Raw genomic sequence first — 22500 nt, forward strand, 5'->3', positions numbered from 1 at the left:
TTTCTCTTCGCGTAATTCTGTGTTTTTTCGTGGAGCCCTAAACAAGACCTTGGCAGCTTAAAATATTGGCGCTTTGCCCGGAACACCCTAAGCGAGACCAAAATCCCAAATTTACACCCCTAAGCGTGACGACGAGCATCCCCGTCTGTTTCATATGGGAGTCCCCCCCCCCCCTCCCGGGCGCTGTTTTCGTAGTATACATCCTTTGGAGAATATCTAGCCTGTTCCAGGCTCTCAGATAGTCGAGAAAGCGAAAAGAAGTGCGTGTGAAAAGCAACACGCAGTTCTTTTCGTTTTCTCGACTACCTGAGAGAGAACAGGCTAGAGAATATCGAACCCGTTTAGCTTTTGGACCTCCCTCCCGACTGTTTTAAATTGTTATCATTCCACGCAGATTGTTTCCAAGAACGTTTTGTAGGAACAGTTGAGGTTTCACCGATACCCTTTGGGAAAACAAGTGCCAAAACGACATTGACCTACGGCAGACTTATAAATGAGCACCCGGCCTCGATACGAAATCAATAGCTGCTAATCTGCAGTGTCTTTATCTCGGGTGCTGAATATGATCGAACGGGCGATAAGAGGGTGTAATCTTTCTCTATGGTCTCATGCTCACGGTCTTGACCTTTTCTTTCTTTCTATCGCGCCTGTCTATTGTCTCGCAGAGGTGGGATTTAAACGTTTCTTGTGTTTTACTCAAGTGCTTCGTTTATGTCTACATACCTCAACCGCGAACGATAACGAGATTCGAAACGAGATGCCGGGACGAGATCACAACTGTGTGAGGTCCTAGACTTAGATAATTACGTCCTTGGCAAATCTTGTCTCCCGCAAGTGTTTTGAACTTGTTGCAAAATGACTGGTTCTTTACGAAGCCGGTAGCACATATTTTTGCATCCAAAAAGCGCTTATATTTTCCATAATAAACCATATCTAGTGTCATCTAAAGTGTCCATCATTCTTCTCGCGGATCTGCTTCCAGAGAATATCGCCAAGCCTGTCCGTTTTGCGGTAGGATTACGTAGCCTTCAATCGAAAAGATTTAAACCTCTTAAAGCTATCGTTTTGGCCTTTTCGTTTAGCTGAATGACCGAATCTCTTAATAACTTACATAATAGAAGGCCGTTCGGTAAAACATGAGTTGCAAGCAATCATGCCAAAAAATGAATAAGTTTAAATTATAATATAAATACATAATATAATACCATAAACTATGCAACCTTTATAAGGTGTCTCTGGGCTGGAGGCTGTCTCTTTGGGATTTAATAGTAAATTGTCGATAACAAGGACCGCTGCTCAAATTTTTCTCAAATTTCGTCTGCGAGGTTTTACTTTGCCTGTGTGACTTGTCTTTTTTCAATCTTCGGATGGAACACTTTGTCGTTATTTAGGCACTATCGCTTACATATATACTTCCTGCTCAATTAGAATTACATAAAGTTCTTATCTTGTCGCTTTCCTGTAACTTTCTCTGAAAACCAACCCATTTCATGGGAGAGGCCCGAAAATCTATCACGACAAATTCCTGTTTATAGCAATTAATCCTGTTTATGTGGATATCCTAACACGCGGAGCTTTGAACCACCCGAGACCCTCTTGGAAGAAAAGGAAAAAAAAAAGCATTTCATAAGGCAAACGACATTGATTAACTTGATCACAGGAAACCGAATTCAAGATAACCATTTAGGAAAAATATGAAACCGTCTCCAAAATTTCACGGTTTTCAAAAGACCTTTAGAATGTTTATTTGTGAAAGAGGAATTCGACGACTGAGTAGAATTCATCGTTAAGAGACAGATTCTCAGCGATTTTCTCTTTCCGATAACTTGATCTTAACTTGATTGACTGTTGAAAATAAGAAATATGCAAAGAATGTTTGTCTGAATCCGGCAGAAATTCAGTCAACAATACCCTGCCTCGAAATTTACCGCAAAACAGACGAGTTTGCAAAATAAGGCGAGTCACTCTTTTTCGCTTCAGTCATTCTTTTGTTCACGCGTCTCCGGTATTTAACCTTGTGACACAAAGCAAAGATGTCATTGGTACTCGACGTCTTTTAAATCATAAAAATTAAGCGTTAAATCCGAAAATAAAATTCCACAAATCACCTTTCCCAAAAAAAAAACACTCTCGTCGAGTCTCCATAGCGGGAATCCGGACGTGACCCTTGACGGCATAGCAAACAGTTATTTAATATCTCTTAATTAAAGTTGACAATGTCAAGGGACTAGAATGACGTAATTGAGCCGGTCAGTCTTCGATATAAAATCCTTCGTGCACTCAATCCGTATGTGATATGATTTGCGATCGCCTTCGAGGCCAACAAGCAACACAATTCGTGTCCAATCAGCACAGTTTCTCAAAGTCTCACGCATGGCTTCTTGGAAGCCGATCTTTGTTGCTCTCCTTACACTGCTCATCTTCAGCAAATTCACCTTTCTAGAGGCTAGAAAGAGAAAGAGAGGCAAGCATGATCAAAAGATAACATTCAGTGATATGTGCTCCAATGCGAAACGCGACGGATCCCACAGGAACATGTTGAACATAGAAGCGTTTTTCGATCTACGAAAGGTATGGATCACCCGACAAAAATGTAACAATTATTCGACGTAGACACTTGTTTTTTAGTGCATTAAGTGTTTTCATGTTATTTAGACGTTTTCTAGGTTTTTAGTTGTGTTGTTCCTGTCCTTTTTTCAGTCGTTTACGTGTTTGAAAATGGAAACCTGTTCATTTGTTCCACTCTGTTTTGTGGAAGAAACCCCAGATTTAGGAAAGGAAAATCTTCATGATTGCGCCTTGTGGAACCTTATCCTTCATGGTTTGCAGGTAAAAGCTAAGAAATCAGTTACCATAAAATTCTAAGGAAATGATCACAGCAGCTTTGAAGTAGGGATTGATGCCCATGAAGAACTTCCCTCACCCAATTATCAAGAGATTGTCCATGCATGACGTAAACTTAAAAGTGACTGTCAAAATTCGTTTTTTCTGTATATCGGTGTATCGAGGCCGTTCTAACTGGTGATAAGCTTGCACTCGAGATGATGGACGGGGACGGAGACGCTGAAACGACTGACTGTGGGAAAGAGGCTTCTTTTAGCGCAAGCGCTTTATGAGCCTTGCTGATTAGGGGAACGCCTTTCTTTTGAAATTTATTTCATTGGCTGTTACAAAGCACTCGAACTACAGATCATTCCAGAAATCAGCTACACATCGGCATTCCAGAAATCATAGCTTTCTGAATTTGTTAGGGACGGAGAAGTGCTTTATCAAAACTAATATTTTTTATATGATCAGTGATTGTAATTGTACTCACCGGTCGCTCTATTGTAAACTGTCCATGCTGTGTACACTACTAACACTTTAGTAGTTTAGAAACACTTTCTATGCTTTAATAATGTTAAAGCGTGCGATGATCGGTAGAAAGAAATGCCTGACTACTTAAAAAAAATTCGACAAATGCTTCGTAACGCACCAAATGGCGATCCGGTTCAGGAATGTCCAAAAAATAAATACATTCGATGCTATTTCGTATCTCTTTCCTGTGAAAGGTACCCCCTTAGGGTAATTGAAGAATTGGATCGTCTTGCAGACAGAATAGTGCATATTTCGACAGGAATTTACAGTAGGTTTTCGTCGCTGTCGACTAACATGGATAAAAACGTCTGATAGCATCCTTATGTTTCAAGAAATCTAACAGTTCCTGATGTTCGTGTGTGATAAAAACATAACTTCGAAACTTATTTTTATCTATGGGATTTGAATTCGAATCACTCAGCTCAGGTATCAAATTCGAGCCTACAAGTCCTATAGATATATATCGACTCCTGGTGAGAATGATCCCAGTCGTAAAAAGAACGCACATGTATCGAAAAGTTGAGTGACCACTGAAAGTAGTTTTTGAAAAAGATTACTGTGTTCAAGAAGTAAAGGTGTACCCTTGTTTTCTTCGACGGTGCAGATATGTAGCGCTACACCAAGTAACAATTCCAAGTTACCTGGCTATATTTCTGGCAAGCTAAAAACCTCCTCGGCACAATTTGAAAACAAATCTGTGCCAATTTTTTTCAAGTAAATATCTTAAGAATCTGACACCCATGACCTTAGTAAAGCGACTGTTTTTATACACTGCCAACAGTGACTGCAAAGAAGCGTCCACTATTTAAACAGACGCTAATTTTCAGCATCACCAAATAGCTTTTGTTTGACAACTTTAAGCACCCTTGGGAGAACTTGATTAACTTGGCGCTGGCGCTGACAGGCACTCAAATTGCTCGTTATCAGGAAACATTTAACGGTTTTGAGTGACACAACAGCAAATGTTAACATTCTTCAATATTATTGTGTTGAAGTCAAACATTCTTTCCTTAAGTTGACAAGGAATGGCACAGTGCAACGATGATCTCTTATGCATCAGTTAAAATCTTTACCCTTTGGTCGGACATACATGTTCTCGACGAACTGCAGCTTTCTCCCCTTTCCATCAGTCCCCCGAAATGACTATTTCCAAGTTCTTTTGATCTCTCACACTCTACTTGCTAAAGAGATGAATCAATCGATTTGTAGTTCTTCATGAAGAGAACTGGAATTCAACAAGGCTTGGAATTTGACTACCTCTAAGCCGTTCACCTTGAACTTTCACCTTCAATTTACATCATCAAGATTTGTTCGTGCATGAGACCAATTGCAAGCTCCTCTTGATAATAAAGTCATGGATTATCTCTTGAACTCTTTTTGGCTTCAAAGAGGAGCCATTAAAATGGGATTAAACAGAAAAAAGTCGTGACGTTTTTATGTTCCATTTATCATATCTACTAAAGCCGGCAAAATTGCTACCGAAATCCTCTTTCACGCCCCATTTCGTCCATTTTGTGATCTACAATAGTAAAGAAATTTGTTTTCTCTTATATATGACATGCCGAAAATAAAACGAATTTTCAAATTAAGAATATTGAGTCCACTATACTCTTATTCCCTGCGTCTTGCTCTGTTTGTTGATGAAGGCTGACTCGCAGACGCGCACGCTCATGATAAAAGAGATCACGAAAGAACTATGAAAGTTGTTCAGTTTTGCTTCCATCTGATTCCTCATTATACACAAATGTGGCTCTTTAAAAATGAACCCTACAGCGACCAGGGGCCCGTTTCTCGAAAGTCCCGAAACCTTACGGGCCATTTTCGGGTGTCAAAATTTCCTTTGTATCTCAAGAACGGAGAGGGTTTAAGTCGTCAAACTTCACAGTTATTTTTGTTTTCTTGAAAACATGTTAAAAGGTGGGCTTTCCAAAACAAGCGATTGGCAGTTTCACAAATGGCTTTTCGGGTCCGAAAAGTTTCGGGACTTTCGAGAAACGGGCCCGACGATTTTCATCTTCTATAGTCATCAAACCGGTAAAATTTGCTTTAAATAAGGCGCCCATTGTCAAATAAAGCTCTCTTTTCCTCTTCTTCTTCTTCTTCTTCTTCTTCTTCTTCTTCTTCTTCTTCTTCTTCTTCTTCTTCTTCTTCTTCTTCTTCTTCTTCTTCTTCCGTGATTCCCTTTGTCTTTAAATAGCTATGCCTGTGTTCATAACAACTTTTGAAACATGCTATTGATGCTAAATGACTAGACTTCTAGAATAGAAAGACTACCACCAGCCTCGAGACGTTTCTGTGTGGGTTCTGTGGTTTCCTCCTAAAACTCGAGAGCAACACGCCTGAATATTTTTGGGCCTGCAATGTCTGCGAAACTTTCTTTTGGGCTCCAGCATGACCCAGTTGCAACCCAAATATTAACATTTTTATGGGTTTTTAGAAATATAGCTGTGCTGTAGAGTTACCCTGAGAGCAGTTGGTTTCTCCTACGCTTCCGGAGAGAGAAACCACTGCGAGCAACCGCTAGTTTCTTTCAGTGAGCCGCCGTCCAGCGCCAAGGACGAATAAATAAATTTCAACTGGAAAAACGAGTTATTAAACTTGTTTTGGCGCTTGCGCGTGCGTTCTGTCACGGGCACCCAACGTCAATTTTCGGAAAATATCTGCTCGGAAGACGATTTGAGATCTAGAATTTTCGGAACATTTGTTGTAAAATTTCTTGCTTGCCTGCTTCTCCTAGGATTTTCAAACATCTGAAAAATTGTATAATTGCCCATTTTAAACGGATTTTCACCCTAAAAAGGTCACCTAGCTAGAATTTTCGGAGCCTTTTTTCCCTATAATTTTCGGATCACGAGACTTTCAGCTAGGAAATGCGAAGAGATGAAAGATTTTTTAGGGGATAAAAATATGCCTATATCTACCGTTTAAATACTAAAATACGTTTGATAATGCTGTTTAAGTAGTTTTGAACTATATTCTCTTTGGGTGCCCCTGTTCAGCTACGTAACTGCTGCGTTTGGGCAAGTCTGCTGTGAAGTGATTTCCCGCGAACTAAGACGAAGTGATGTCAAATGTATCACATGGGGTGTAACGTACTTCGCACATACTGGATGGAAAATCAAATGGTCGCTGGCAGTGGTTTCTCTCTCGGGAAATCGTAGGAGAAGCCAACTGCTCGCAGGGTACTGCAGAGTTTTCAAACAAGGAAGAATTCGTCTTTACTTCTTTTACGCATAGAGGCAATTTAGCCTGCAGCGCTTTTGAAGATTTCTTCATGAAACAATTTAACTCCAAGCTATTTTTATGTTGCGTATCTGTCATCATGCCAGATGGGCAATGAGCTTTCCACGGGGTCTCCTTCGCGAAAAATAGCAGAGAAACGAGCATTGAATTTTAAGTACTGTATTAATTTTAAAACGTGTTACATTCTTGCAGTTTTCCATTTTTTTCGCGGGGGTATTTGACAGAATAACGAAATTTTTTGTCCATTCGCTAAAAAAATGAAATAAAAAATTTAAAAATGCCGCAAATAGGGTATGAAAGACTCCATAACCATATTTTGTCGTCAGGTGTTGACTGTCTAATCGTCATGTTTTTAAATCAATGAATTAATACCAGGGATCCTTTAAATATCTATATATTTCGTTTGCTAAATTTATCCAGATGTTGATTGATCAAAGAATATTGTGCCCGTGAGAAAACGCCCAGAGATTTAAAGGTGATCATAACATTCTGAAGGTCGCGACAAAAGCCTTTTGTGGTGGTGTGCTTTTTATGTCCAAAGGAGTTTAATTTACAGTTATGTAATGATCTTGTGTCGGATACGAAGTGTTGAGGTGCTAGCCAACGAGAGGCGATCATTAAGAAAGCTAAGTAGAGGATCTATTGCATTTTTGTCTTTCCAAGTGTCCCCTTGACAAGTTTTTCCTCTCCATGTAAAAGTGCCACGGTTTTTTTAGCAATGATACTTGGCAGTAGCAAAAAATGTTAACTTGCGCTAACCTCCTAATAGCAAGAAACATTAACGAGGTTCTAAAATCACTGGTGTCAAGCAGCCTTGCGATGTGATTCTCGTTGTCAGGACTTCCTTCGTTCGATAATTTCACGGCGTCAAATTGCAATACGGTAGGTTAAAGCCTGTGTAACAAATGACCTTATCCTTTCAGAAATAAGCCGCAGAGTTTGTAACGCCTGAATGAAAAAGCGCTGTACAGTAATATCGTTCATAAATGAAAAGGGATAACGAGCAAAATCCCTTTTCGTAGATACTAACAAATAAAACTTGTCCAGGGTAACAATCCGATTCATTATCGCCTATACCAAAGTTAATGTTCCCAACCCCGCATGACAACAAGTGTAAGAGAAAACAGTTTGTGGTGTAAATGGGGTAGGAGATGAAGCACTCCATTAGCAGGTTATGAAAAGGCAGGATAACTAAGTTGCTCGGCAAAGAGAGGTTGCGATCCTCGCCAAGGGGTTACAAACCCCAAGGCCACAAATGAATCCTCTCCAGAAGGTTACAGTCCCTCACATAATAGGTCGTTACCTTTCTAGGGTTGCGCCCCCTGGTTTCTATGGTAACCGTGCACGATCAGAAAGCACACAACCCTAGTAGAGCGAGTCTATGGGGCAAAGGGTGACCCGCATGGGAACACTTCACCCCCCACCCTTATTTTATTTCACAATATTGACTAGATAATTATTTGGCAAAGCACAAAGGGGGATTTAATCCTTCATATGAGAAAAGAGAGTCATTGACATGCAAACATTGAATGTGTCCATGTTAAAATGGGCCATTAACTGTAACAAATCCACAGATAGTGTACAACTAGCTACCATAATTCCCCATGACGTGTCCTGGGACATGCTATTGAGTCATCAGGTATGAAAGAGGGAGGGAAGGGAGGGAATTTGAGTGACGATGCTTCTGAGCTTAAGTGTTTTGCAATAAAGACAGAACTGGGATGACAGTAGCAAAGGTTGGACTCGGCATACTAGTCCAAAGGTCGAGGCACCTAGAATGTGACTGGATGAGGTGCATGGCGTGACGTTCACGTCAAACAATGTAGCACTGTAACAAAGAAAGCCAAGACTCAAATCCTTGCAGAGGTCATGGTTGTCACACTTTAATTTATAATGGTTTATAAATTGGCAAAAGAAATATCTTTTTCATGTAACCGCTCTAAAGTCGTAATATTTCGTAATGAAATTGTGACTATCTGTTGTAATTGACCAAGGAACATTAAATGTTCGAGACCGCTCCTTCCAATGTCTACAGTGCAAACGTGTTGCTAGAAAAGTGTTCAAAAAGAGTCTATTTTTAAACGCGCTTTGTGTTAAAGAGAGAACCTATGAAACCCCAGTAAAAAATTTTCCAATCACAAATGGTTTTATCAAAGCTCTAAGCTTATACATGCAAACGAGTCTGGTTGGATATGGATCGCTTTTGATTGGTTGGCAGAAGTTGCGTGAGATTTTTTAACCAACGACGGTCGACCACACTGAGAAATGCCAACGAAAAGCAAGCTAGAATATCGACAGTGAAAGGAAAACAGCCCTATAAAGTTAACAATATTAAAATCATCATAGCAATCATTTCTTTAATTAATGTGAAGTTGTCAGTTGAGAATAGAAGCTCACCCCCTGCTTCGTAATTTATTACAAGTTGTGGATACCCTGCGGAAACCAATCAAATATGCTAACTGAATTTTTCTTGTTATTTCATTTTCAGACAAATCGCAAGATAGAACCCGTGATGGATAATTCCTTTGTAAGTCAAGTAACTTTTCTATACACGTACGCTTGGTCTCCCTAGAGGGTTTACTGAGTCAGGTGGCAAGCTGTGTTACAATATATTGTGTGACTCGTCCATATTTGAGTTGAAAGATGTCCATATTAACAACAACTCAATCTTCTGCGCATGTCTGAGAAACGGTGACCCTCGTTCCCAGGGCCTCTTTCATTGGAGACCCTGGGAACGAGGTTGATGTTTGAGTCAGTTAAAAAGACTAAAAGAAATGCTTTCATCCGAAACATTGTTTTTTCGTTTTTTTTTAGAATGCTCCAAAGCGCACTGACGATTCCTGGGACGATGCCCTGAGTATCCTTTGCAGTGGAGTGAACGTTTATCGTTTTCTACCCGAGAATACCGGCGAAGAGGAATTCTCAAATATCAATAGAAGTAAGATAAAACACTGTCGTTGATACGATAAAAAAAATATTAGGGAAGGCGGCGGGACAGGGGCCTTCGCAGGAGGAAACGAAGGGCTCCGGAGACATAGGAAATTCAATTTTTTCCATCGGTTAGTTTGCGAACAATACAATATCGAACCGGAAGTAAAAATGGCAAATGTGGCGGGATGGGGTCGGGTCCGAACTGGCGCGAAATGATCTGAGTGTCTTTCTTTAAAACTACGACATTCCTTATTTCTGTTTGACACGAAAGGACACATTCTCTAAGTTGAGGCCATTTAAAGCTTCACATATGTAATGCTTCTGAGCGCCGCCATGTTTAGTACTATTGACGACTGATATATGAACTCCGGAAGTCCCAGAATCTTATGTCTCCAGAGCCCTTCGTTTTCTCGTGCGAAGGGCCCGATGGCTAAGAGAAAATATGGGATCTGAGAACTAGAATGGCAGGCTACTAGAAGGGAGACCAATCAAGTCTTTGCATTTGGTTTACTTTTTGGCTTCTTATCACATCGTCACTCAAGAAGAGCTTGGTGGAATAGCATCCCCTACTCTTGTTTCACTCGCCCAGAGTTTTTAATTCTACTACCACTAGTCAAGAGCTTGTCGGTCAAATTTCCCGACTGCTCTGCTTCTCAAATCGTCTCTGAGGCCAGCATTGGCTGAATAACTTTAACCTAGGTCAAAAGGTGGTCTCCCTCTCTGTTTAGTAACGGCAGTTCAATGGCACGACACAGTGGCTATCTGACAAGAAAAAGAATATATGAGAGTCCTATGTTTGAACTGTGGAGAGAATCTTGCGTTTTGGAATGATCCAGTTATGAGTACTTCTTTGGCAGCAGCGAACGTATTCCCCTGTACTTCACATATATCAATCCTCTACGGGATTATCATGAACTCACTGTGTCAGATAAACAGCACCCAACCGGCTTGGTAGCTCAGTTGAAAGAGCACTGCACTGATAATGCAGAAGACCTGGATTCAAAACCCATTCAGTCCTGTTGCTTATGTATGTATCCCATCCTATATCCCCTCTGGCCCAAATATTGCTAAAATCATAATCAATTTCTGTATTATTTCATTCCAGCCGTGCCCACTATCAACTCCTTGGGTCCACGTAACAACACCATTCGAAACGCAACCACGACTAAACCACTGTCAAATGAAAGCCGAGTAAAAAAGAGACAACGTCGAGGTGGACCCTTTAATCGGTTGTTAAGACAGATTAAGAGGACAGCAGCTACCGGCAGCAGCAACTCGTCTTGCGGTGGACTCGAACATTGTGATCGTATCTGCGTCGGACAAAACGCAGTGACCACCAACCTCGCCGAATGCATGACTTTCAAAATTCAATGCACGACCAAGCTGTCTGGTAAAAATCGAAGAAGGCACAAAGGGAGGAATAAGAAGAAAAACAAAGATTAAGAAAAGGAAAGCAACGCTTTTTGACCAGCACGAAGGTCGCGTCTACAGACAGCGAGTGTGCGCTGTTATTGTAAAAATTGACAAAAACCTGTAGACGTTTAAGACTAGAGTTTCTCATGCTAGTGATGTAAGTAAAGTATTTTTCATTTCATTACTAACTTAAACGTAGTAAGATTATTTAAAAGGTCCAGTCTAAGTTTAGAAAATTGGAGAAAGACAAAAGGAATAATTGTCGAGGTGAACGTATCAATGCCGCGGTCATGTCAATTTGTGTCGCATGCGCTTTCTCTTACCGGAATTGGTTTATACAAAGAGGCCATGTTGCAGGTAAAATCCGGTCTCAGGTTGAATCCGTTTCCTGCAAGTCGTGTTAGATTAAATTGGTGATCCTCATTTTACCGGCTTGGTTTGAATATGCACTTTAATGAATTGAAGGAACTTTTTTTGGAGCCTAAATTAAGCCTAGAGAGAAATTAGGGTCAGGTTAGGGTTAGTTTTGGTTTTTATACATGGATATCAAAAAACTGTATTGGGTCCAGCATGTTCGTCGTTACTTCGATCTGGAAGGTTCGAGTTCGAGGACCTAGGTGAAAATGGATTCAACCTGAGAACGGACTTAACCGACAACAGCTACATCAGTGGAAAAAGCTAGTCCGCGAAGTATGTTAGTTCTCTACTTTCCTAAAATATCTTGTATATCGAGTCCTATGGAGTGGTTTATTTCAGTCTGGTCAAAACACTTTTTCAAAGATTCTCACAGCTCTCATTTAATGTTGACTTAAGCCCGGTTCCCACTTCGTGCGATAAGCACAACGATAAACGTATATGCGGACGTTCACGCAGTGAAACAAGCGGAGGAAAATTTGGCATACGCAAGCGTATTAACGTCGGAAAAGATCTAGTAAGATTCACGATGGCCTGCGAGTCGTTGTGCTTGTGCTTATGCTTGACTCACGCCGATTTCCACTTGTGAAATGAGCACAAGCGTGAGATGACCGCAAGAACAAAAAATGAAAATTTTCTTTTCTTGTGCTTGTGTTTATGCTTATTTTACGCCCGCTCTCACTCGATTTTTCTTATGCTTATGCTTATGCATGTGTTTGTGCTTGTGGTTATCGCTCAAGCGGGCAATACCAATGGCTCTGGGTTGCTATTAAATTGAGGATTGGTGCTCGTATGCTTTTGACTCAACTGGGCCCAGTTGGAAACATACGTCTTTCTTTTCAAGTTCTTATTTGTTAATTTGATCTTCTGTGCCTGTCGAGAATTTTCAAAGTTCAAGTAGAGATGATTTTTAGAATTAAGGGGTTTAAAAATCGACAATAACTACGGCGGCAATGACAACTTCAGGATCGTACTGCACGCGTGCGGCCGACATTTTAGTACATCCTGTGCGGGAGTTTAAGCAACGAAAACGGCTTTGGCAAAAATGGAACCTTTAATTAGGGCCCGGTCTGGCAAACGTCTTCTTCAACATTTGCTTCAACATCCGTTCAAACAGTTTTAACACATCATCAATTACAACATTTGATTCTGCGAGCTTCAAGAGAGGCCTGGTATTTAGTCCCAGGCTGCAACTGCGGTTGTTACTATGGATACGGACATGAATCTGTTATTGAGAGATCGATTAGTGCGCACGCGCATACCAAACAATAGGGAAATAAGCAACGACAACGGCGACGGCAAAAACAAAAGAGAGATTAACCTTAAGCATCACGTTTATGGCAAACGACAAACGTCGGACTAAAATTTGCGTTTTGCCAAAAATTGAAGAAACTCTTTTGATATGAGGTCATTTCTTGTGTGTTAGCAGTAGGTATCAAGCAACTTTTCAAAAGTTAGAGACAACTGAAAATAACATATTTTTCATGCTTTTATAATGCAAGCAAAAACTCACCATTTCGTGTTTCACTGTCTCATGATGCTTAATCTCTCTATTAGCTTTGCACGCCCTGCACGTGCTTTTTTCATTTTTGTCCATTTCTTTGCCGTCGTCTGCCAACAACAACAACTTGAAATAGCCAAATTTGAGGTTTTATGAAAACTTCAGCACTTGTTGATAAATGTTCATTTTCTCCCCTAAATTAACCCATTGACTCCTGGGGGTTCCCCATTGACCAGTAAAATCGTCTGGTGTTAGACAGAGTAAACTTTACTCTGGCCGGTTCGGGTGTCAAAGAGTTAAATTAATTAAGCGCCTTTCCGACCACTGTCAAATTGTCATTTGTAATTTTATCACATTTTAATATTCAGAACATAGAAAGGAAATAAGAAATAAAATAATAAAAGGTAAACTGAAGGTGACTATGATGTGGTGTTTCTCAGTGTTGTAGGTCAAATCCCTTTTTACCTACATTAGGTTATATTGGTGATCCTCATTTTACCTTGGTTGATTATACACGTCACCTAGTTTAAAGCAGCTATCAACCCCCCCCCCCCCTTCCCCCCCAAAAATAGCCTGAGAACACCTATGCCTTCCCTCGAGCTCTGCCTTACCCATCTCAACACATCTTGTTAATGCTTCGTATAATCTTCTCGGTTTTTGTATTCATACGCTATCCCGTCATTCAGTCTCAACATTACAACATAATAAGGGAACAAAGAACTGTACTATTCACTTATCGGTATTCGAACTCGGACCCTCCCGCCCTTTAGTCCTGTGTCTTCACCACTACACTATACAACGACGAACATGCGCAACCCAACACACAAGTTATTTTGATTTTTTTGTTTACTTTTGTATAGTAAGTCAATTGATATCCATGTATAATAACCAAAACTAATCCTACCTAACCTGACCCTAATTTTTCTCTAGGCTTAATTTAGGCTCCAAAAAAAGTTTCGTCACTTCATCTGAGTGCGTATTCAACCTACAATGCTCGTCACATTTGTTGGAACACCCATCCCCGTTTCCCCCCTCCTCCAATGTTGATTTTCACAACTACTAGTAGTCGCCCGAAAAATTCCCACCCAACATTAAATAGACGAGTTCACACTCTTGATTGCATCATGGGTAATCAGGGCAACATGGCGGGAAATTCAAAGGTTCGTATGGAAATTTAAAGCAAAATATACTGAACATGGCTCTACTTTATAGACTTTCGCCTTCATAAACCAAACAAATAAGTTCATGTTCACAACTGAAATGAACGAGACTTGGTATTCGTTCTTTGGAATACCTAAATATTGCTTTCTTTATCTCCATACGTTCTCTGTAATTTTGTGCCTTTGGAATTACAGAAAATGTATGGCAGAAACTCTTTTCAATAAAATAAATTCTACAATAGCCATTCTCTCCAAATTTGTTCTACCGCACCTTTGAGCGCATATCTTCTGTTTTGGAAAAGAAAAAACCCCAAATTGCATGTCATGAGTACTTTTCATCGTTTTGAACTTCCTTACAAACCTTTGAATTTCTCTCCATCTAATGCCCTGATTACCCATGATGCAATCAAGAGCGTGAACTCGTCTATTGGGGGGAGGGGGATGTGGTATAAGGCACGATCTTGTAACACAATGATTCTGGACCATTCGCTAAGTGTTCCAACTAAATATGTCTAGTATTGTAGGTAAAATGAGGATCACTAATTTAACCTAGGTAAAAACGGATTCAACAAGAGAACGGATTTTACCGGCAACATTTCTACCGCCGGTTGAGTCCATCTTAAGGGGCTTTGGGGAACAAGGGAACATAGCTAATTTGAACTGAGAAACGAGGAAACAGTGACCGAAATAATTTAGGGAACAAGGAAACAAACAATTTTAGGGATCAAAAAGCTGGGAACAATTTTGAAAGTAATTTCTGGAACAAGGGAACACAAGCAAATTTTTAAATGGAAAAAGGGAACAAAGAACAAAGACCCCCCCCCCCCCCTCGCTTACCCCCTGGGAGGGACTCCCGCTTTCAGCGCTCGCTATCCCAAATTGCTGCAAATTCGTGCCTAGTAATTAAGGAATAGAAAGACAAAGAAGACAGGTAACTCTTCCCACCAATAACCATGTCAGCGGTCTCTCTTAGTATTCCATGTTAACCAAAGCAGAGATTCGAAAGGAAAGGAGAGAATACACAATGGGAAGAGAAATATTTTTGGCTAACAGAGAAAAAAAATGCATTAATTTTACAATATGGTTGGGATACTATAGATTTTAAAGGGGCACTGTCATACTAAATTTGCTATTTTTAGGTCAAAACTGGGTAAAAATCTAAATTAGTACTTAGGCTCACACGTACAACATTCCTGACAGCCCACTCACAAGATATAAAATATATTTATAGCACAAAGAGCCATTCGTGTTTAATTTTTGTCGACTTTCTGCGGGCACCAAACTTGAACTTGAAAAAACTTTCAAGTTTCAATCCTATCTCGTCCCCAGGGCGCTTTGCCCAAAGCCAGGGGAAAGCGCCCTGGGGAAGAGATAGGTTTCAAGCCTTCATTTCCATCCTCTGTATCCATGGCTGTAGATCAGTAACAAAGATTAGCTACAGTGCACTTCAATTGTAATTGGCAACAAAACTACACCATCATTTCTTTTAGGTCTTGGTTGATGCAAAGACGTATTTTAGTGTTTTGAAGTTCGACTTTAAAAGCGTGACACTGCCCCTTGAAGGGGTTCAGTAAAGGCGAAATATTTCCGGCCTTTCAGCAGACAGTACAAGCTGGTGCGTAATGTTTTAGGGGGCTCTAATAAATTTCAGCAATGGATGATATCTCAGTTTGTTCAGTAGTCACTCAAGACTGATCTACAAAGTGCTTTTTTTCGAAAACAGGTTATTGATAGGTCCAACGCTTATTAATCAATCCCAGCGATGGTATCGAAAATGATTCTGAGTGCCATGTTTGCTCCTGCTGCTTCCGTATAAAGAAAGCATAGCCATTCCTCCTATTCAATAACAATTATAACTTCGCGTGTCTGTGCTTTTCCTGTTTCCTTTTACAACATTTGTTTTGTTTTGTCTAGTAAGTCTAACGCTAATTCACTTGCTTTATACAAAGTTTCTCGAATTCTTGATATTGTATCATGAATTTCTATATCATTAGGAAAATTCTGTGTTTGGTGAAAGTTTGATGGTAAAATATGGACCAATTTGATCTGGGTGTTTCCGTTGCGGATTTTCCGCACTCTGTCAGGTGAAGGCCATTGTCAAATGCATTTGCATGATACCGACTTGGTGGACCAATACTTAGGACCAACGAAAGCGTCGTTTCAATTCAGAAGTAAAAAAAACATAAGATAGTTTGCAACCACTTTGCCACCATCCAAGAAAAGGGCAATTCCACAAGAGTGGAACTGGTATTAGCTGGGATTAAGTTATCATGGCGTGCTGGCGTTTTTCTTGAAAACTCCAATTTCGTCACTTAACGTTGTTGTTTCTCTGTGGAAGGGATTGAAGGATTTTGTCCTTAATTACTTTTATCTTTCTGTGTTTAGATTTTCTACGCGATAAGGACATCGTTAAAAGTTTTACTGAAAAAATTTGTTTTGTCAAAAGGACTCAACGTTGTTTTGAAATTTGTGACTCTATTGAGTCAAACACCTGTCTACCCATTTCTCCAAGCTGTTAAAAAAAAAACGAAGTTTTTAACTGGTCCCTTTTGCATTTCAAATGCTGCCGTGAGATAAAAGCTTCCGGAAATCCGGAGCCCGCAAGGGAATTGGAAATTAAAGGCGATGGCTTTGCTGTTCAACATCATAACAGATAACTGACTCTGCCAAGAAGTGCATTATCAACGAAGGTTGACTACAAAGGAAACTTTTGATCTACAAACAGGCAAGTACAGTGTAAAGACGTAAAAAATATGGTCCAGCATTGAAAAGAGGGTCTACTCTGGGAATGCAATTTCATCGATTAATGATGGCCACATTTTTTTCAGTTGTTTTCCAAATGAGATAAAAAAAAAAAAGCCCAGACCAGTATCTCCTTTGTTAAGAGGGCTTTGAAATCATTTAATCTGTCCTTTATAAATGTACTTGATTTTTTTCGACGTACATGCGCACGGTATATTTGTCTAGACTATTTTAGGGCCTGGCTGTAATCCGTTATTTAAATTTAAATTTTCCGACTTGACGGACGGCAAAACCTTATGAATTTTTATCGAAGCCATTTACTGAATAAATAAATTTGGTTTTAACTTGATCGCGCCTTTCTTCGTGTACCTACATGTCTTCTAGAAGGCAACAGTTTGCTACGTAGAAGACATGATGGAAATGTTCACTGATCAGTTGGCCTCGGTGCTTGCCTGACTGGTGATGGTTCAACGCTAACCTGGCTTGAAGACGATCATCCAAGCGCCTCAGAGCGCCGATCGAAATCTCAAAATGGCACAGAAATTCAAAGCATCATGCAACATCTATACCGGAAAAGTTCACATTCGATTACTCCAATTTTACGTTCACCTTGGTGCAAAAATAATTTTAGAGTTTTCGAATCTTTTTTTAACACCCGACTGGAACTCTCGTAGTTAAGATGACGGGTTCCCCTCAGCCCGTTCTGCACTTGAATTACTCAGGAATAATATTGTAGTTGGATTCCTAAAGGGGCATTTATATCATTTACAGTCGCAGACTGCTTCCAAACGATCGAAACTGGTAATTCACTCGCGATCGGAAATATTCGTTCAAATTCAAATAGTTACGAAATTCCATTAACCGCTTTTGTGTTGCCCCCCGCAACTAGAAGTGAATTCTTTGGCAAAAACTAGCATACTAGCAAGTACGATCTTTCTAAAACCAACAAAATCTGCAAAACAGAACGTCTAAATGTCTTGGTCATGGTTCCGGTCAGTGTAAAGTCAAGGGCATATATCCCTGGCCTTTCTTGTGACTGAATCGGATGAAATAAAATAAATTAATTTGTTAGCCGAATAAGTGAAAAACCTAAGGGCCTTGGCGGTAATGAATTAAATGGGAGACAAAACAACTTTCAATTCGTTTGCACGAAGGTGGAATTTGTCGGCTTCAAACATCTTATCCCTTTCACGAAAATACAAACAACGAAATGCTCTCGTCTCTTGTGTGTTTTCTTCAAGACCCCCCCTAGAATTACCCGCTCTGTTTGTAAGTTAGGTATAAAAACGTTTCCATTTCCTCTAAAATGATCATAATTATTCGATATACTCATGTTAATTTTAAACATGATGGACCGATTAGAAATTAAGACTGGAAAATGTCTATAGTTTGGTGATAACGTTTTAAAGTTAATTACACTTTCTTCGAATTGCCTTGACGTACCTTCTAAACTAATAATTTCTATTGAAATATGACCTACAGCTTTCACGTTCCATCCGGCATTTTAAAAGTAAGTCATGGAAGCTTCTAATATTAATTACATACAAACAATCACAGACTCTCTTAAGCTTATAGAATCTATGATTCACAGTGCAAATTTAGTACGAGGGGATATTGTTAAATGTCAAGGTGTCGTTTAGCTATCTATAACACTCGGCCGATCATGAAAGAAATACGGTAGTCTCCAAAAGTTTACTCTATGTGCCAGCCTGGAAGCGGCTTTAGGCTAGCTAGGAATTCGAAACTGTTCCAGGGCTATCTTCTATCATTCATTTCGCTGGATCTTATTCTTTTTTACCTTGTCTTGAACAGGAAATGTAATGAATCTTGAGGTAGCAGTAATCTTTAATTAAAAGTAAAATCACAAATTGTTATGGTGGAATTGAATTCAGCCGCAAGCGAAACAGTCTTGATGACTATTTTTCAATTTGATGCGATAAAAACCTCATGCATGGAAGACATCGAGACCACTCGTAAAACATTTTATCATGTGTAAACTGTTTTGTAGCCGTTCAATGACGAAGTTGATAAATTACAAAAATTTGGTTTTATCAACGGAGTTGTTAATGTAAATTGGCCACCGTACAGAGATTCTAAAAGCTGACGTTTCGAGCGTTAGCCCTTCGTCAGAGCGATTCGCCTGACTCCCCTATACTACTTCCCCACCGACACAGCACCACAGTTTCTTTAGAAACTACCCCCTTAATTCATTTGATAAATTACACTGTCTCATCGCTTTTCGTAAAATGGAATCGGTCTTTTGCAATTAATAGAGAATATATAAGAAAACGACATAGGTTACGGAAACGACAACGCCACAAAATATCATTGGTTAAAAAAGTAAAAAGAATCGTACTGCACGTGCAGCTCGCACTTTAGCACATTCTTTTGTGGTATCCATGACAACGACGTTAGTGAAATCACCAAATTTGAGGTTTTGACGAAAACCTGAGCATTCCTGAGCATACAAATGTGAATCTTTCATTCTTTATCAGTTTTTACGCAGTGATTACGCTGGTTCAAATTTAGTTTTAGGATATTTCTCCCAAATCGTTGTACGACGTGAAAGATATGGAATGATCTCGAGCCGATGAGTCCCTGTTATTGCTGACCTGTTCTGATTTTATTTTAGTTGTCTTCTTTTAATTGCATCTACAAAATGTTGGATCCTTCGTTAATTGCCACGGTGCACATCCCAATTAAAAACGTTGCAATTTCACGGAACCATAAACGATTTTAAAGTTGTCATTAGGCCAAAGGAGATCCTCAAATTCCGGTTTATCTTTATGAACCAATAAAAACTCTTGATAAAAATTGAATTTTGCAAGTTAAAAGCGAGATGTTTTTATCCAATTCCAGAAAAAATAGATCCACAATTAAATTAGAAAATTGGCGATCATCAATAATTAAATAGTTTGCCTTAATCGTTGTTCTGGCGTTATTGAGAAAAGGTATAATTGAAAGCAACAGTCAGTTTAGTTTGACGGAGACAAGCATCAAAAAACTGTTATGGTCATACTTTATGAACAACTTATTTCTCGATCATAAAATTGAACATGATAAAAAATATTTTGGAAGTGAGTGCTCTGACCTCAGCATTTGACATCTTCACAAAAATAATGCAAAACTGAACGCCCAAATTCGGATATAAAAGAAAATGTGACTAATTTAACCTGTGGCGTTTGTGGTAAAACAAATTTAAAAGCGTTTGAGGCAAGCTAAACGGCTTGATTTGCACGCAAGCGAACTCAAAACTTCTATGTATTGTTTGAAAAACATCTTTCCAATATATTTCAGTTCCACGAAATTGCAAATTTCAATATGTCAAGAAGAAAAATATCTATCAGTTTTTCAGCTAAGAACGAATGCATTAGGAATATAAGATCATGAGCTAATGAACTCTTTAACAATCAGTCGGAAAAAGCTAACGAAGAGATAAAATGTAGGAAGATCGAGAAGTGTTTTAGCAAACATTGATTTCATTTGCCTTGAAGATTTTGAATCAATATATTAAACCTAGCTCGATGTCATACGTATATAATTACACATGTTGTTGCAATTACAGCAGCTCCGGATTTGCCCTCGCTAATTTTGTGGTGAAGCCGTTTCTCGCTGACGAATTTCTCAAAGGTCTGTGCTTAGTCTTATTTTTATTTATTTAAAATGAAAAAAAAAAAAAAGAAAGAGCTGATTGATAATTTTGATCGGTCTAGTGAAAATGTTTCATTGCTCTCTCAGTAATCTTTAATATATTGATACTTGAACATTTTTTTCCATTTTCTATCGAAAGAGGTTTTATGGTATAGTGAGCCTATTATTCATTGTCAGCTTTTGATTTTTTTAAAGGTAATTTAAATTTGACTATAAAAACTGCAATAATATATCTCTTAAGAACATTATAAAACATTAAAAAGCTAAAAGCTGACCTAAAAAGGCTAGTTGACGACGTTTTGTCTTTTTGTCATAGCGAGCTCAAGCAGTTTGCCCAGCTGAGTTTTTTTCTTTTCTTCACCAATTTGCCGTTCAAAATCCATACCATCAAAATCCTGGTCAACAAAGCTTTCACGAATGACTGAGTGGTTTAACAAAACTCACGCACTCAAAAGTTTCAGAAGGATCAGCTGGCCAAACTGCTTGAGCTTGCTACTGCAAACCACCTCTTTCATTTTTGACGGCCAATTATTTGAACAAACTTATAGAGTGGCTGGCTATGGTGACTCCTCTTCGCCCCTCATAATGGCCAATGTCTTTATGTGTCAGCTTGAAGAACGACGAACGCAAGTCGCTTGATGCCTCAGCTGCGTAGAAGATATTTAGATGACACTCTCGCACAACTGAGGCTTTCGAAAAAGAATCTGTCAACTGAATTACGATCTATTTTAATTCGTCTTCATTATCCAATTTATATCAGCCTTACAGAATCGACTATTTCCAATTTTTCTAGGTCTGTTCATGTATATAATTCTTCAACGAGAATAGCTGAAAGAAACACTGACACGACTAACACTGGACCAACATAGTCAGGATTGGTCTTCCTTTCAAACGTGACGTGATCTTAGTCGTTTTTGTGAGTAGAAAATTAGAGTAAGACCTTAGGCCTAAGGAATTAAGCCAAGCCGTCCATTGTTTTCATGTGATCTGTGTTATACAGATTACATGTATGTAGGCTACACGTCCTAACACATTTTTCAATCGGCAAACATCTTATTACAGCGCACGGTAGAAGTAATCTTGATGCAAGTTTGATTGCTTAGTTTTTGAAATGCTTTTCATCAAAAAGCTCAAACCTAACCTTTTTTTAGCTTGTAAGTTAATTTTAAAGTTTTGACTGTAACTAGTATTCATACGCAAAACACGTTATTATCTTTGACTTGATAATGACGTCAAGATATCGTCAAAAGGTCGTCAACTAGCCTTTATTATAATTGTTTTGCTTTTTAATGTTTTATAATGTTTTTAAGATGTATATTATCGCAATGTTTTACAGTGAAATGTAATTTAAACCGTAAGAAAGGAGACAAACACACAAACGAAACCTGAATTCCGCCTATCAGAAATGCTGTCTTTAATTAATCATCGAGGGATAAGTCTACTGTAGAAATTCATGCTTCCATTCTTTTTATAACAGTCTCATTTAGTGTCATTGTACTGGTCGATGTGCATCAATTTTTTTCCCAGCAGAATGGCAGCAAGATCATTATTTAGACCACCTGCATCTCAACACATCTTATTAATGTATCATATAATCTTATCGGTTTCTGTATTCATGCACTGATCCATTCAGTCTCAATATTGCAGCATAGTAAGGGAACAAAGAACTCCACGATATAGCAGAGAAAGGCCACACCATGCATAGTCGCTTTATATCGTGGCTTCAACTCGAGGAGGCATCCTTATATTTGTAATGCTGATAGTAAACAGGTGCTGTTTTCTTAAACGCCGGGCTTTGATAAATCACCTACTTTGAGTAAACACCGGGTGTACCGATAAACACCGGGGGCTTATAATTGCGAAATACGCGGTGCATCTAAAAGCTAAAAAGCGTTGAAGAAATATGTTGCGTTAATCTTGATTTACATAAAATATCGTATTTTATAAATGAAACGCCTCCAGGGATTGTTTTAATTGGCTTATTGGGTATTTGAAGTCGGCGTTTGTATCGTGGTACCGAGACTAAGTGCCGACTTCAGAGAAACGCCGCTACCATTATAGGTCGCGTGATATTAATATTACGAAAGG

At 39.2% G+C, this 22500-nt stretch overlaps 1 protein-coding gene and 1 long non-coding RNA gene across 5 annotated transcripts in view; both read left to right on the forward strand.

Annotated features, from left to right (window-relative positions):
• The first annotated feature begins 2267 nt into the window (after positions 1-2267).
• LOC137970843 (uncharacterized) lies at positions 2268-13273 on the forward strand. Its single transcript, XM_068817460.1, has 5 exons — positions 2268-2571; positions 2701-2829; positions 9089-9127; positions 9415-9538; positions 10637-13273. The coding sequence occupies exons 1-5, from the start codon at positions 2374-2376 to the stop codon at positions 10972-10974; spliced, it is 828 nt and encodes a 275-aa protein (XP_068673561.1). The 5' UTR covers positions 2268-2373; the 3' UTR covers positions 10975-13273.
• Positions 13274-16633: 3360 nt separating this feature from the next.
• The window catches only part of LOC137970536 (uncharacterized), an 11247-nt gene continuing 5380 nt past the window's right edge, over positions 16634-22500 (forward strand). Inside the window, exons 1-2 of one of the 4 annotated variants that reach the window (XR_011116827.1) lie at positions 16676-16744; positions 20327-20391. This is a non-coding gene — a long non-coding RNA (uncharacterized lncRNA). Of the gene's footprint in view, positions 16745-20188; positions 20204-20326; positions 20392-22500 lie in introns of those variants that run through there. The other 3 variants (XR_011116828.1, XR_011116829.1, XR_011116826.1) reach the window with 3 other exon arrangements.

Source organism: Montipora foliosa, chromosome 9 (genome assembly GCF_036669935.1).
Source record: "Montipora foliosa isolate CH-2021 chromosome 9, ASM3666993v2, whole genome shotgun sequence".
NCBI classification, from domain to species: domain Eukaryota; kingdom Metazoa; phylum Cnidaria; class Anthozoa; order Scleractinia; family Acroporidae; genus Montipora; species Montipora foliosa.

Bases quoted from the DNA above. Each gene is read 5' to 3' on its own strand.
- LOC137970843 (XM_068817460.1), top strand. From the start codon at position 2,374: ATGGCTTCTTGGAAGCCGATCTTTGTTGCTCTCCTTACACTGCTCATC. The intron at 9,128-9,414 runs GTAAGTCAAGTA...GTTTTTTTTTAG, and splicing joins CCGTGATGGATAATTCCTTT to AATGCTCCAAAGCGCACTGA. The intron at 9,539-10,636 runs GTAAGATAAAAC...ATTTCATTCCAG, and splicing joins ATTCTCAAATATCAATAGAA to CCGTGCCCACTATCAACTCC.